A 17119-nucleotide genomic window follows, 5' to 3' on the forward strand; every position below is an offset into this window, starting at 1 on the left:
TCCAGGTAAAACTCCAGGCTTTTAGAGAATCGCTGCTACAAGTTCGCTGGTTGAAGGCAGGAATATAGGAAGTGCTACGTATGATCCTGGAATGGAGATGAGCAGTTTGTGGGAGCTCTAGCTCTTGTCCTTCCTATGCCACTGTCAATGTATACTGAGAAATTCGTCGTGAATGAATGTAAATATTTTGTATAAAATTTTGGGGAAATGGCCCCATGTTGTGGTTGTCCAGAGATTATCACTCGAGCAACCCCGTAGCAGCGGCCACTAATTGCCCAAGTTGCCCCATTACATCCTCCTGCTCTACTAAATCTAGTTATGTGAATTTCTATAAGAAGGTCCCAGGCCTGCAGCAAACTCGACCCCATTGTTAGGTCTGGTAAGATTCGTCAGGAAAGAGGGCAAGTGTTTCCTTACGCAGGTCATATGATGACCCTACCGCTGGAGCTTGGATCATCCAACCGAGGCCTTCCGCTGGCTTAAACGTTATATGTTCCTTTGTTATCATTTAAATATCGCCTCAGGAAGGGTATAAGGATGCCTAATGAAGATATCAGCCAAGACGATGTAAAGTCACAAGACCTGGAATATGTAAAGGTTGTGTCAGTGTACGGTGCTCTCTGCTACGAACATACATCGTAGGCTCAGCAATACTTCCAGTTTCACAATATGTGGAATGTTTGATAGTATCTTATTGGTGGTTTAATAACTTTTGATTTGGGCGAGTGGTGGCCTGCCATTTGACTTGCCTCATTATCTTTGAAAAACCCATGAGACTGTTACAAGCGTTTATTACCTTTTATCCCACTGGTTGCCAAGGTTTTACGCCCAGTTTAACATCCCATACCCATCCTGTAGGCGGTAGTCAAAGGATTACAGATATACATAATGGGTCCAGAGACTGGACCGCAAAGTTTTGATAGTTGACCAAGTTACAGTGGATTCTCCATAAAGTTGCTTGGTTAATATAAAGCCTAACAACCACACGAGGGTCAATAAAGCTGCAGTCACGAATACTTTAATCCTAACAACAGCAATTACAGTAGACTCAAAACATATACATGCAAAACAACCACAGGGAATGTTGAATGATAGCTCTAGTTCTTTCGTGTTGCAATCAACACGTCATCAGGAGCTTGTGATGTTGAAAAGAGGAGTAGTTCCAAAGGCACTTTCTGTGATCGTATTGGACATCCTCTTTTCTGCAACACTGCAAGCTCCTGATGAGGTATTGATTGCAACACGAAAGACCTAGAACTATCATTCAACTTCCCCCGTGGTTGTTTTCCATCTTGCATCGCTTGTTCGCGATTTTTGAATATACATTGACACATACTAGTATTGTTGACTCAAATTCTCCCTTGTAGCCGCTTAAATGTTAACTCACCAATCTTATAGACACATACGATATATACATAGAGAGGTGTACCAGTAAGCTTTCTTATAAGCTCATATATATAGTGTGAAAGTTTGTAAATGGAATTGAAAAAGTCCATCTATGATTTAATAACACTGTGTAGGCTTTTTCAAGAATTATTTAATTTTGGACGTTTTACCAGCCGCAGTTACAAAAAATGCACTGTATATATGGTAGCTTTAAAAGAGAGCTTATTGTATATTGTATTATAATTAAGTGCTAAACCCACAAGGGTCATACAGTCTTGTAGGTTAGTGTATTTCTCACGGGAAAAACATTTCGGTGTATTTTATATCCTGGGTCCTTAAGTTTTAGGAGTCCAGAACCTCATTGGAAATTGAAGGACGTCCTGGAGTGTACCTGGAGAGGGTTTCGGGGGGTCAACGCCCCCGCGGTCCGGTCTGAGACCAGGCCTTGTGGTGGATCAGGGTCTGATCAACCAGGCTGTCATTGCTGGTCTCACGCAACCCAACGTACGAACCACAGCCCGGCTGGTTAGGTACTGATTTTAGGTGCTTGTCCAGTGCCTTCTTGAAGACAGCCAGGGGTCTATTGGTAATCCCCCTTATGTATGCTGGGAGGCAATTGAACAGTCTTGGGCCCCGGACACTTACTGTGTTGTCTCAGTGTACTCGTGGCGCTCCTGTAAGCTCCCGCTTCACACACGGAGGGCCCGGGTTCGATTCCCGGCGGGTGGAAACATTTCGACACGTTTCCTTACACCTATTGTCCTGTTCACCTAGCAGCAAATAGGTAACTGGGTGTTAGTGGACTGGTGTGGGTCGCATCCTGGGTGTTAGTGGACTGGTGTGGGTCACATCCTGGTGTTAGTGGACTGGTGTGGGTCACATCCTGGGTGTTAGTGGACTGGTGTGGGTCGCATCCTGGATGTTAGTGGACTGGTGTGGGTCGCATCCTGGGTGTTAGTGGACTGGTGTGGGTCACATCCTGGGTGTTAGTGGACTGGTGTGGGTCGCATCCTGGGTGTTAGTGGACTGGTGTGGGTCACATCCTGGGTGTTAGTGGACTGGTGTGGGTCGCATCCTGGGACAAAACTGACCTAATTTGCGGGAAATGTTCTACATAACAAGCAGCTTTCTATATAGTAGTATGTTACTGATGTCAACTATGGTCTGTATACCTTGCACATGTACTGGTAGTAAATAAAAATATTATATTATTATTAAATTATACACAAGCCAGCGACTCCCAGAGAAAACTTAAGTTACCCCTCAAAGTTTTCTTCAGCTATTCATAGTGTTTCTTAACTTCCATATATCTCAGCTCCACCTGGACTAAATCACACCCAATATGCACCCACATGAAGCAGGACACCAGGGGCAGGTTATAAGAGTAAAATGGGTGTGATCCGAGGCGTGTGAAGGGAGAAAATGGCAGGAATGTGGGTACACACAGGGGGTGAGAAGCCCCACTAATACTATCAACGTCAGTTCGTAATGGCCACGCGAAGATGTACTCGGGTAGAGCAAGACGTGCTGGGAGATCCTTGAGAAGTGAGTGAGTCTCTCGTCTTGCCATACCCTGGGGTATCCCATGGCTGAATGAACCTTCGGGGCGTGTGTGGGCGTGGGTGTGGGTGTGGGCGTGCCAGTATAACTACCCCATTTATTCTTACACTTGGTGCTACGCCCATCTGGTTATGTCCATTGTATTCGTATATCTGTGTAATTTACCACCTAAGTGACAGTGGGACATAAGTAATCAATGTACTTAGCATCGTGGTAATTAGGTATCTTGATGATGGTAAGCAGGTTTCATAATAATCTATATTTATCTACATTATGTTTACGCAACATCCACTGTAGAATGGTTTAAATACGCACTTGCTACCCACTGACTACTACCCAGGTACCCACTGTAGAAAGGTTAAAATATACACTTGCTACCCACTGATTACTACCCAGGTATTCACTGTAGAATGGTTCAAATACACAGGTGTCCACTGCAGAATGACTTAAATACCCACCTACTTCCCACTGATTACTACCTAGGTTCCCAATACATAATAGCTTAAATATTCACCTACTACTCAAGTACCCACTGCAGAATGGTTTAAATATGCACCTACTACTCAGGTACCCACTGCAGAATAGCTTAAATATTCACCTACTACTCAGGTACCCACTGCAGAATGGATTAATTATGCACCTACTACCCATTGATTACTACCTAGGTATATACTGTGTATATATATATATATATATATATATATATATATATATATATATATATATATATATATATATATATATATATATATATATATATATATATATATATATATATATATATATATATATATATATATATATATATATATATATATATATATATATATATATATATATATATATATATATATATATATATATATAATTTATTTATTTATTTATTTATTTATTTATTTTGTTATACATGTATACATATTTTTTTTCAACACGCTGGCCACCTTCCACCGAGGCAGTGCGACCCCTTACCAAAAAAAGAAACACTTTTACCATCATTCATACTATCACTGTCTTTGCAAAGGTTTGCAGATACCACAGTTTAGATGTCACTCCAAATGGCCAATATACCAAACCTCTCCTTTAAATTACAGGCATTGTACTTTCTACCTCCAGGACTCAAGTCCAACTAACCAGTTTCCCTGCATCCCATCACAAAATATTACCTTGCTCATACTCCAACAGCTCGTCAAGTTCCAAAAATCATTCGTCTCGACTCCTATCTAACATGCTCACACATGCCTGCTGTGTGTTCAAGCCCCTTGCACACAAAACCTCTCTCAGCTCTCCCTCATTCTTTCCTAGGATGATGTAGACAGGGAAGCATTTAGTACAGTTTATCCCCTTCTCATATAATGTTTATCAGTAAAGCTATAAAATTCTGTTACATTTTTATCTGATTTATATGTATAATGTATATTGAATTCTTGTATTCTGTTGACCGAATGACTTTCATTTTATCACCAAGAAAGGCTTATGGTAAATTATGGCATAGTTAAATTGCCTAGTACTCATTTTGAATTTCAGTGCCAATATTCTTTTTAGGAACTTAATTTAACTTTTATCTGAGTATATACTCTTCATTTTCAGGACGTCATGATAACGAAGATGATAATATCGTGTTGGACTCAGGACGGGGTGTGTCAGGGGTCATCCGAGAGATTTTGGGAGTCGTATGTAGAGAAGATGGCATTTCCAAAGGCCGCTGTCTTGGTTACCTCAATGCTGCAGTCAGAGCAATATCTAAAATTACAGCGTTGAACCACTCCAAAAAATCACCATTCACAGATGAAGAAAAAAATATGTTTGATGAGATAGTGTCAATGAAGAATGATACTTCCTCACCAAGTACGAAGGTTAATTTTGGCGAAGACATAATCACTGGGGAACAGTACTTTTGCCTGTAAGTTTACTAACTTTCTCAAAGTTTTTTCAGTACTTCTTTCTAATTTATTGATGGGATGTCAAGTACTTATGGAGTCAACTTATAGGCCAGCAGAAGACCTTGGTCAAGTTTTCCCAAAATGCTCTGCATGATGATGGGCTTTTTTCATGAACTAAGTCACCCATCTCTTTACAAACATTGTATTATGCTGAAACAAAATTATTACTGAAGAACAAAAAGGCACAATACACATATGAGAGATAGAAGCTTATGATGACATTTTGGTCCAGCTTGGACCATTTACATGGACCATTACATGGTCCAGGTAAATGGACCATTACATGATCCAAGTAAATGGACTATTACATGGTCCAAGTTGGACCAGAACATTGTCGTAAGCTTCTCTTTCCTATGTGTGGGTTATTTATGTATTATCATCATCATTATTAATCAGTAGCTTCACCGAGCAAGTCATATGGCTGCAACCTGTGTCAGATGTTTTTCTATGTTTCCTGAAAACCAGAATCCCCCTTCTCTGTCTCCCATGAAAACTGATATTACTTTAAAAAATCAGAAATATATATAAAGAAGATATACATATAACTTTATTTCCTAAGACAATACAGTGGACCCCTGGTTTACGATCAGCTCCCAATGCGACCAATTATGTAAGTGTATTTATGTAAGTGCGTTTGTATGTGTATGTTTGGGGGTCTGAAATGGACTAATCTAATTCACAATATTCCTTATGGGAACAAATTTGGTCAGTACTGGCACCTGAACATACTTCTGGAATGAAATAATATCGTAAACCGGGAGTCCACTGTACATTGTTAGAGTAGTATTTTAAGAGTATTGTATATGCTCAGGCATGGTAGTGGCTTCCTTTGTCATTAACAATACTTTATTACACGTAAACTACAGTTTGTACACTGCACAAAAAAATAAAAACTTTGAATTTTGAATTTTTTGAATTTGAATATATCTTTCAGGAAAAAGCTAATTGTTACATATAGCTTTTAGGTAGTCTCTAGCTAGGACTTATACACTACGATTTTAATTTCTTTATCAGTACAAATAATGTAGTTTACGTGTAATATAGCATTACTAGTCACAAAAAAATCACTAATTATACAGTGCATTTCGGGCAAACTAATACCAGCAGTATGAAAATAAAAAGATACATTGGACTATGTATATCAAGGTAGAATATACTAAAATACAGTGGAACCTCAAAAGTCGAACTGCTCCCAACACGACCAATTATGTAAGTGTATTTTTGTAAGTGCTTTTATAAGTGTATTTTTGAGGGTCTGAAATGGACGAATCTAATTTACATTATTCCTGATGGGAATAAATTCATTCGGTAAAAGCACTCGAACAGCCTTCTGGACCGAAGAAAGCTCGATATTTGAGGTTCCACTGTACAATATAAAATTTAATTTTTCTTTCAACAAACTGGTCATATCCCACCGAGGCAGGGTGGCCCAAAAAGAAAAATGAAACTATACCACGGGCGGGGTTAGAACCCGTGACCAGAGAGTCTCAAAACTCTGATCGTGGGTTCTAACCTCGCCCGTGGTATGGTTTGTTTGCAATCGTGTCATTACGATTTTGTGAGTCAAGAAAAATGAAAGTTTCTCATTTTACATATAGTAATGTGTACAGGAGGAGTACTAACTGTAAAACTCCAGACAGACGCATTAACCACAGAGTCAGCTGGGCCACTGGTTACTAGCCCGTTGCTCACGGCATTATAGTCACCTCTTACAGCATGCATGGATGAAATTTCATATTGCAACATAAATTTTAATGAAAGTTAAGCATTTAGTGAAATAAACTAAAGAGCTAATATTTAATTAAATGAAATGACACATCAGAAATTAAAGAGCAGATAGGGAGGTAATGATTTGATAATAATTGGAGGTCTTTAATAAAAATCTCCATGAGGAAGCGGAGAAGAATTCTTCCTCCGTATGCCATGCTAGTTGTAAGAGGCGACTAAAATGCCAAGAGCTTGGGTTAGTAACCCTTTCTCCTGTATAAATTACTAAATGTGCAAAGAAAAACTTTCATTTTTCTTTTTAGGTCACCCTTCCTCAGTGGGATACAGCTGGTATTACCTGGAGTTTACCTGGAGAGAGTTCCGGGGGTCAACGCCCCCGCGGCCCGGTCCGTGACCAGGCCTCCTGGTGGATCAGAGCCTGATCAACCAGGCTGTTGCTGCTGGCTGCATGCAAACCAACGTACGAGCCACAGCCCGGCTGGTCAGGAACCGACTTGAGGTGCTTGTCCAGTGCCAGCTTGAAGACTGCCAGGGGTCTGTTGGTAATCCCCCTTATGTATGCTGGGAGGCAGTTGAACAGTCTCAGGCCCCTGACACTTATTGTATGGTCTCTTAACGTGCTAGTGACACCCCTGCTTTTCATTGGGGGGATGTTGCATCGTCTGCCAAGTCTTTTGCTTTCGTAGTGAGTGATTTTCGTGTGCAAGTTCGGTACTAGTCCCTCTAGGATTTTCCAGGTGTATATAATCATGTATCTCTCCCGCCTGCGTTCCAGGGAATACAGGTTCAGGAACCTCAAGCGCTCCCAGTAATTGAGGTGTTTTATCTCCGTTATGCGCGCCGTGAAGGTTCTCTGTACATTTTCTAGGTCAGCAATTTCACCTGCCTTGAAAGGTGCTGTTAGTGTGCAGCAATATTCCAGCCTAGATAGAACAAGTGACCTGAAGAGTGTCATCATGGGCTTGGCCTCCCTAGTTTTGAAGGTTCTCATTATCCATCCTGTCATTTTTCTAGCAGATGCGATTGATACAATGTTATGGTCCTTGAAGGTGAGATCCTCCAACGTGATCACTCCCAGGTCTTGGACGTTGGTGTTTCGCTCTATTTTGTGGCCAGAATTTGTTTTGTATTCTGATGAAGATTTAATTTCCTCGTGTTTACCATATCTGAGTAATTGAAATTTCTCATCGTTGAACTTCATGTTGTATGTTAGTTTTTTTTTTTATTAAGAAATGTAGTGTGATTTATAAGTTAGACGCTAAAGTATGACAACTTCAAAAGTTAGGTTAGAGAGTGCTTCAGGGAAATACATTAATCACTCAAATGTTAAGTTTCTCTTTGAATTTGTTACACAATTTACAATTTTTTTTCATTCATCTGGCCCTTTTACTAATTAATTTTGCAAATACAGTGGACCCCCGGTTAACGATATTTTTTCACTCCAGAAGTATGTTCAGGTGCCAGTACTGACGGAATTTGTTCCCATAAGGAATATTGTGAAGTAGATTAGTCCATTTCAGACCCCCAAACATACACGTACAAACGCACTTACATAATTACACTTACATAATTGGTCGCATTCGGAGGTAATCGTTATGCGGGGGTCCACTGTACTGTAGGTTAATAAATATATATATAATACATGTGTAGTATTATGGGAGAGAAAGACCAAATTCTGTACATATTTTACAGGTTGCGATGCTGTCTAGTCCACAAAGGAAAGGAGGTGCGGGCTGGTGGTCTTCGGCTCTTGCGGTACCTCATTCAGACACCAGAGGATGTACAGGCTCTTATTACAGTGAATACTGTACCTCTTATGATTAGGTGAGTGACGAGAATGTTTTTCTGAAAAGATAATCAGTACAGTCTCTCCTCACTTTGCAATGTACTCGTTTACCGAAGCTTCGGACTTACGATGGGCTCTCTGACCAGTATTTATACCTAAATAATGTATATTAGAGCTGATTTCCTCTATTCTGTTTATTTCAATATACAGTACACTACTGTATAAACATTTAAAAATATACCAGAAATGTTATAAATGGTGCAACGATGACATTAAAACAATATCAAAGATGGTTGACACAAACTCACTATCATTACGTATAGTATGCTCATCACTTAGTGACGAATTCGTTTAACGACGTGGTCTTAGGAATGGAACTTTGTCGTTAAGTAAGGAGAGGCTGTAGTGGCATGTTAAATGTGTGGTATAATGAATAACCAAAGTATAATGAACACTTGTCAATGCTTAATAATAACTGTTACACTCCAAGTATTGTAACAACTATTTCCTTTTTAGAGCATAACAATTTTGGTCAGAGAGGTTAGGGTAATAATAATGATCCTCCGGAATGCCTAATTTTAATTAAGTATATTCATAATATAACAAAAGCCAGTTATAATATACGAATTATCGTATATAAGTTAAGAATACATGTTTCTTCTGTAGTATCCAACATATACATAAGGCTTTCAAAACAGAGGATTAGGAGGATATCCTAGATATAACATATATATAAATGGAGATTACTTTATACATTAAAGTCTTGTTTCCCAATTGGAAGCAGTCAGAATAAAACAGAATATGTCCAGGCCGGCTAATAAATCTTGGCCAGTTACCAGAGACGAGCAGGAGTGTTCTCGTTGGCTGCTACTTCTTCACTGCTCGTCCCTCAACCTTGAGCATACAGGTAAAGTGGGTCACGTGACGTGACTCACCAACACTCAGTAGAGTAGTTGAACATAAAGGGGGGGGGGGGGGGAAAGGGGGGGTATAACCATCGAACATCACGGCTAACTACACACCGGCACACCGGGCGGCAGGCAGGTTACTATAGCTCCAATTAAACTTATCATGGCCATGTTACATAAATTATAATTGTTAATAAGAATTAATCTTAATAATACAAGGACGTTCATTTCCAATTTAGCTATTAAAGGAAATGACCGCAATGTAATATTAAAGGAAGGTTAACCATAGGGGCATGACACCCCGGCCCACAAGCAAATATCTCGGCGTTTAAGATGCTGATGGAGTAGAAGAAACCAACCAGCTGGTATAGGGATGGAGGTACATCATTCCAAAGTTAGTCATCCACTTGCTAGAACTGGTCCAGAAACTGCTTGACTGCAAAGAATTTCCGTAGTTAAGCCATATTAGGAGCGAGAGAGAGCATCGGCTAACACGTTGCTCGAACCCTTTATGTGAAAAATGGAGATCCGGTAAGGTTGGATCCTTAAAGCCCAGCGTAATATTCTAACATTTTTTGATTTCATAGAATTTATGAAAGTTAGAGGATTATGGTCTGAGTAAATATTTATCACATGAGGAGTATAACCGAGGTATACGTCAAAGTGTTCTAAGGACAACACTAAAGCCAGGGCTTCTTTTTCTATAGTTGAATAAGATCTTTGATATTCTTTCAATTTATAGGAAAAATAACATATTGGATGTAGAATATTACCGTTTTGGAAGGATTGCAATAAGACAGCACCTATTGCTGCATCACTGGCATCAACATGGAGGGTGAAAGGAATTTGGAAATTGGGTGCACGCAATACTGGGGCAGAGGAAAGGAAACGTTTTAAACGTTTAAAAGCTTGTTCACAATTCTCGTCCCAATTAAATTTATATTTAGGACTGGTCAATCTAGTCAGGGGGGAGGCAACTTGAGCAAAGTTTGGGCAAAAACGCCTGTAATAAGTAGCCATCCCCAAAAATCGTTGGAGGGCTTTCCTGTCTTGAGGAGACGGGAAATTTAAAATAGCTTGGACCTTTAATTGGTCGGGGGCTACTAGTCCCTTCCCTATTTTAAAACCGAGATATTTAATCTGGGCTTTACCAAAGTCACATTTTTGTAAATTTACAGTGAAATTGTATTTCTGCAATGCTTTCAGTAGTTGCTCTAATCTTTCTAAATGAGACTGCCAGTCATCACTAAAAACCACCAGGTCGTCTAAGTATGCCTCTACACCTTCTAAGGGTTGGACTAAAATGTTCATAATTCTCTGGAAAGAGGAGGCGGCGTTACACAAGCCGAAAGGCATAACCTTATACGTAAATAGTCCGTTCTTAACTACGAACCCGGAAATCTCTTGGGCCCTAGCAGTTAATGGCACCTGGTAATACCCTCTCAGCAAGTCTAATCTGGTCACAAAGTTGGCACCGGCTACAGCATCTATTAAATCATCAATCCTGGGTAATGGAAACCCATCTGGTTTGGTGACTGAATTTACTTTACGGTAATCCGTGCAAAGGCGTACGGTACCATCGGGTTTTGGGACCAATAAACAGGGAGAGGCCCAAGGTGTCCAACTGGGTTCTATCAAATTATATTCCAGTAATGTATTTATTTCTTGTTGAATTAATTCTTGCTTAGCAGGAGAGACCCGGTAAGGGGATTGCTTTATTGGACTATCTTCTAACAATTCAATATCGTGGAAACCCAATGTACAAGGAGTAGGGATATCTTTGAAGATGGAGTTATATTTAGTGATTAACTCTTTGATTTGAGATTTTTGGGAGGTAGGAAGAACTTCCAGGAAATGGTCTAGTTCTTTTAAAACTTCAGAATTATGTAGTCTAAATTCTCTTACTTCCCTTACAGTGTCATTCCTTATTTCAGTGGATGTAGGTTGAATAGAGGTAATAATAGTAGGGAGAAGGCTAGACTCGTACTTCTTTAAGTTATCTATGTGATACCTCTTAATTTTCTTACGACGTCCTGGTTCACGGACCAGATAATTCACCTCATTTTCTTTGTCTACTATTTCATATGGCCCCAAATATCTAGGTTTTAAAGAATGTCCTGGAATTAAGTTTTTAACTAACACTAATTCATTCGGAGAGAATGAACGAGATTTAGCCTTTTGGTCATAAGATTTCTTCATTTTGGCTTGAGCTTCTGACAGATTCACGGCAGCTAAGCTTTTTAATTTGGAGAGAGGTTCTTTCCAAAGTAGAGGACTGGGATGAAGAGGTCCTCTCTTCCCTATCCAAGAATCTCGTAATATGGCTAGGGGTCCTCGCACCTGATGTCCAAAAATCAAGTCAAATGGAGAGTATTTAGTACTTTCTTGTTCAGCTTCACGGAGGGCGAAGAGAAGAAAGGGTAAACCTTCGTCCCATTCACGAGAATATTGCTCACAGTAAGCACGTAAAGTAGATTTAAGGGTTTGGTGGAATCTTTCTAGCACTCCTTGTGACTGGGGATGATATGCTGTAGAGAGGATCTGTCTTACTCCTAATCGAGACATAGCCTCTTTAAAAACCTTAGACGTAAAATTAGAACCTTGGTCAGATTGAATTTCACGTGGTATGCCTACTTGAGCAAAGAAGCGTATTAAAGCTCTTACTATATTTCTGGAATTAATTTTGGACATGGGGATAGCATCAGGATACCGAGTTGCCATATCTATGATAGTGAAGATATACTGGTTACCCCTTTTTGTGCGGGGCAACGGTCCTACACAATCAATAACTAATCTTTCAAAAGGTTCTTCAGGACATTTTATTGGAAGTAAAGGGGCAGACGCGGGATTGTGCGCCGTTTTGCCTATTATTTGACAAACGTGGCACTTCCGTAGTTTGTCAGCAATACAAGTCCTCATCTGAGGCCAAAAAAAATATTTCCTTATCTTTTTCTCTGTCTTACGAGATCCTAAATGACCTCCCAGTGGATTATCATGTGCTAGTTCAAATACCATATTACGTAAGGACGATGGCACCACTAACAAGTTTCCTTTTGAACTCAAATCATTATCATTATTTCTCTTCCAAAGAAAACCGTCTTCATCTAAAAGGTAACCTTCCTCTTTATCCTTATTGGTTAAACTTTTATCGTCCTTTAGAGCTATAAGAAATTCTTCTTTATTACATTTTCTAGCTAGGTCCGCAGGGACTGGTAAAACTTTGTCACCTGTGGGTCTCGACTGAATTGCTTCGCTAAACAGGAAGTTCAAACCTAATTCATCGGACATTTCTAAAGGCTGTTGAATATCCAAATTGTTAGAGTTCTTAGCCATGGCTCTGGTGACCACATTAAGGGGAAATAAATCTAGCCCTGCCTCAGAGGCTTCTAAGGCATAATTTACATCACAAGGATTATCTAAAACCAGAGGCTCTCTGGGTATCTCCAATTGATCAATTTCGTTCCCGATTAATAGATCCACGCCGGCAATGGGAAAAGGTTTATCTAAAAGTCCCACATTGATCCAGCCTACATATCCAGGCAGTTCTACATAAATCCTTATAATAGGGACCTTTATTATTGTGCCTCCGTAAGCCTCTAATAATACGTCTAGCCGGGGTTCACTACTAGTAGGTAACTTTACCAGGTTTGATCTTAATAAAGAGAGATAGCTGCCAGTATCTCGAAAGGTAGTGATATTTACTAACCTCTCTTTACAGAGTCCGAACTTCCCCTGGGAAAAGTAGGGTTCCATAGCTACTCGGACCTTTTCTTCTGAAGCACTGTCGTGGTAAAGTCATCTATTAGACGGTCTGCTAGATGAGGCCTGAAAAGGTAGAGATTCATCATCCAGAGTTTCATACTTCCGAGAGGAATTTATTACCTGGGTAGGATATCTCCCTCTTGGTTGGGTTTTATCTTCCCGCTGTTTATGCCAACACTGGGACTGTCTATGACCTAACTTTTTACAAAAAAGGCACAGTGGTAATTGATCTTTAGGATACTGTCTGGAGAAAGAGCCGTTTGTCACCTGTTTTTTGTCTGAATACACCTTCAAAGGTTCGCCAGCTGGAGCTTTCCTAGCCGTCAATCTTGAACTAAAACCTTGGGAGGTAGATTTCTTTTCCGGGGCCTTAGACATTTCTGTGGTTATAGCATGGGAAATTTCAAAGTGATCTGCGTGGGCAGCAGTATCTAACAAGTTAGTAGTGGGAAATGTCAAAAGATAAGTATGCACCGTCTCTGGAAAATATTTAAAAAGGTCTTCATGCAACATCAGCTGGGAAAGTGACTCTACTGAGGCGGCTCCCGCGGCCCTACGCCAACGCTCAAAAGCAGAGAGCTTTTCCCTGGCAAAGTCCACCCAAGACTGCTGAGGATATTTCTTCAGAGTTCTAAACATCTTCAAATAACTGACAGGTAATAAATCATAAGCTTTCAGAAGACAATCTTTTACCTGAGTATAATCAGAATATTGTTCAAAAGGTAAGTTGGCAGTTATGGTTTGGGCTTTTCCTATTAAAGATGAATGTATTAAAGCAGCCCAATATTTAGGAGGCCATTGCATCACCTTCGCCTGATTTTCGAATGCTTCAAAAAATGAATCTAAATTATCCTCCGTAAATTTAGGCATCAAAGAGGCTGCTTTACCAAGGTCAAATGAAGGGATTGTATACATATTACTGGATTCTCTTTTCTTCCTCAGTACTTCCCGTTCATAAAGCAAAGATTCACGTTCAAAATTCTCCCTTTTTAACTTTCTCTGGGCTTCTACAAAGGAGGTTTGAAGCGATAAAATACGTTCTAGACGTTCAAAATTCTCCTTAGATTGAATAGTAGTCAAAAGGGCTAAAGAGATTTGAGGTGGAACGTGTTCATCATCCAAAAGGACTTCTTGTTCTGTTTCAAAAACATCTGTAAATGGTTTACCTGGATCCGTTTCTTTAGTGTGATTGAGTTCTGTTCCCCATATAGTCCTTGGAGATGGAATTGGAGTCGTTGTAGCAGCGTAGCATTTCCGAGTATCAGGAAGTTCATGTCCGTCGTCTCCAGTAGGGGTTGTTAGCGTCGTAGTTTCGGCCTCGGGCGTCTGTAGAAAAGAATTCAAAAAGGAAGGAATATCTGCTTCTCCATTCTCAGTCTCTGGATCCTGCTCATCTGGAAAAAGGACATTCTGTATCATACATCTGACTGTCTGGGCAGTGAAATGCCTGTCGTATTTTATGCCCAAGCTTCGTGCTAATTGCCAACAAGATTGAAGCTTCAAATTTTGTAATTTCTCCTTTGTTATATCTTCAAACCTCTCTGCCATTTCTACATTCATTTTAAAGGAAATTCAGTGTTATGCTCCCGGACACAGGCCCCCACTTGTTACACTCCAAGTATTGTAACAACTATTTCCTTTTTAGAGCATAACAATTTTGGTCAGAGAGGTTAGGGTAATAATAATGATCCTCCGGAATGCCTAATTTTAATTAAGTATATTCATAATATAACAAAAGCCAGTTATAATATACGAATTATCGTATATAAGTTAAGAATACATGTTTCTTCTGTAGTATCCAACATATACATAAGGCTTTCAAAACAGAGGATTAGGAGGATATCCTAGATATAACATATATATAAATGGAGATTACTTTATACATTAAAGTCTTGTTTCCCAATTGGAAGCAGTCAGAATAAAACAGAATATGTCCAGGCCGGCTAATAAATCTTGGCCAGTTACCAGAGACGAGCAGGAGTGTTCTCGTTGGCTGCTACTTCTTCACTGCTCGTCCCTCAACCTTGAGCATACAGGTAAAGTGGGTCACGTGACGTGACTCACCAACACTCAGTAGAGTAGTTGAACATAAAGGGGGGGGGGGGAACATCGAACATCACGGCTAACTACACACCGGCACACCGGGCGGCAGGCAGGTTACTATAGCTCCAATTAAACTTATCATGGCCATGTTACATAAATTATAATTGTTAATAAGAATTAATCTTAATAATACAAGGACGTTCATTTCCAATTTAGCTATTAAAGGAAATGACCGCAATGTAATATTAAAGGAAGGTTAACCATAGGGGCATGACAATAACCCACATGGAGACAAACTCAGGAGATTAATTGATCTGTATATTTTGACCCCCTTCTGCTGAAGAGGATCCTAGAAGGGAGTCAAAATATACAGATCAATTAATCCCAAGTTTGTCTTTATGTTTGTTATTATTGACCATATGATATAATATGAAATGAAAAAATTACAACTTGTATTCATAAAATAGAATGGAAAGTACAGTGCCTGCACTGTTGCAGTTTTATAACTGTAGTGTAAGTGCACCTCTAGCAAGACATTGATGGAGTGAGTGATGGTGAAAGTTTTTCTTTTTTGGGCCACGCTGCCTTGGTGGGAGACAGTCAATGTGTTAATAAAATAAAAAAATAGATGAGGTCTAGGTGATTTAGACCTTCATTAATGTTTTAGTAATTTTTCCCTACATAAATGTAACAAATAATATTGTAATGTACCACAGACAGCTTTGCTATTTTTGAAAAATAATTGTGTTCTAGATCTCTCTCAGAGTTTCTGGTAGTGATAAAGAACACTGTTCTAGTACATATATGGTACTTACTATAGTAAAGCATCCCACATTCATTATAATTTAGTAATTAATGATTGTAGCTACACTGAGAGTAAAAGGTAGATGGGATACAAGGAGAATAGAAGCATCAGGGAAGAGAGAGGTGAAGGTTTATAAACTAAAAGAGGAGGCAGTTAGGGTAAGATATAAACAGCTATTGGAGGATAGATGGGCTAATGAGAGCATAGGCAATGGGGTCGAAGAGGTATGGGGTAGGTTTAAAAATGTAGTGTTAGAGTGTTCAGCAGAAGTTTGTGGTTACAGGAAAGTGGGTGCAGGAGGGAAGAGGAGCGATTGGTGGAATGATGATGTAAAGAGAGTAGTAAGGGAGAAAAAGTTAGCATATGAGAAGTTTTTACAAAGTAGAAGTGATGCAAGGAGGGAAGAGTATATGGAGAAAAAGAGAGAAGTTAAGAGAGTGGTGAAGCAATGTAAAAAGAGAGCAAATGAGAGAGTGGGTGAGATGTTATCAACAAATTTTGTTGAAAATAAGAAAAAGTTTTGGAGTGAGATTAACAAGTTAAGAAAGCCTAGAGAACAAATGGATTTGTCAGTTAAAAATAGGAGAGGAGAGTTATTAAATGGAGAGTTAGAGGTATTGGGAAGATGGAAGGAATATTTTGAGGAATTGTTAAATGTTGATGAAGATAGGGAAGCTGTGATTTCGTGTATAGGGCAAGGAGGAATAACATCTTGTAGGAGTGAGGAAGAGCCAGTTGTGAGTGTGGGGGAAGTTCGTGAGGCAGTAGGTAAAATGAAAGGGGGTAAGGCAGCCGGGATTGATGGGATAAAGATAAAAATGTTAAAAGCAGGTGGGGATATAGTTTTGGAGTGGTTGGTGCAATTATTTAATAAATGTATGGAAGAGGGTAAGGTACCTAGGGATTGGCAGAGAGCATGCATAGTTCCTTTGTATAAAGGCAAAGGGGATAAAAGAGAGTGCAAAAATTATAGGGGGATAAGTCTGTTGAGTGTACCTGGTAAAGTGTATGGTAGAGTTATAATTGAAAGAATTAAGAGTAAGACGGAGAATAGGATAGCAGATGAACAAGGAGGCTTTAGGAAAGGTAGGGGGTGTGTGGACCAGGTGTTTACAGTGAAACATATAAGTGAACAGTATTTAGATAAGGCTAAAGAGGTCTTTGTGGCATTTATGGATTTGGAAAAGGCGTATGACAGGGT

The 17119-nt window shown here is 39.5% G+C and overlaps 1 protein-coding gene across 3 annotated transcripts in view; it reads left to right on the forward strand.

Annotated features, from left to right (window-relative positions):
• Positions 1-2778: 2778 nt before the first annotated feature.
• rictor (rapamycin-insensitive companion of Tor) overlaps positions 2779-17119 on the forward strand; it is a 78718-nt gene continuing 64377 nt past the window's right edge. For 2 of the 3 annotated variants that reach the window (XM_053799533.2, XM_070103082.1), the window contains exons 1-3: positions 2779-2931; positions 4534-4846; positions 8307-8438. In XM_053799533.2, coding sequence (XP_053655508.2) covers positions 2889-2931; positions 4534-4846; positions 8307-8438 — 488 coding nt within the window. In that variant the 5' untranslated portion in view covers positions 2779-2888. Of the gene's footprint in view, positions 2936-4533; positions 4847-8306; positions 8439-17119 lie in introns of all 3 variants that reach the window. The other variant, XM_070103083.1, reaches the window with a different exon arrangement.

This window comes from Cherax quadricarinatus, chromosome 84, assembly GCF_038502225.1.
Source record: "Cherax quadricarinatus isolate ZL_2023a chromosome 84, ASM3850222v1, whole genome shotgun sequence".
In the NCBI taxonomy this organism is placed as follows: Eukaryota; Metazoa; Arthropoda; class Malacostraca; order Decapoda; family Parastacidae; genus Cherax; species Cherax quadricarinatus.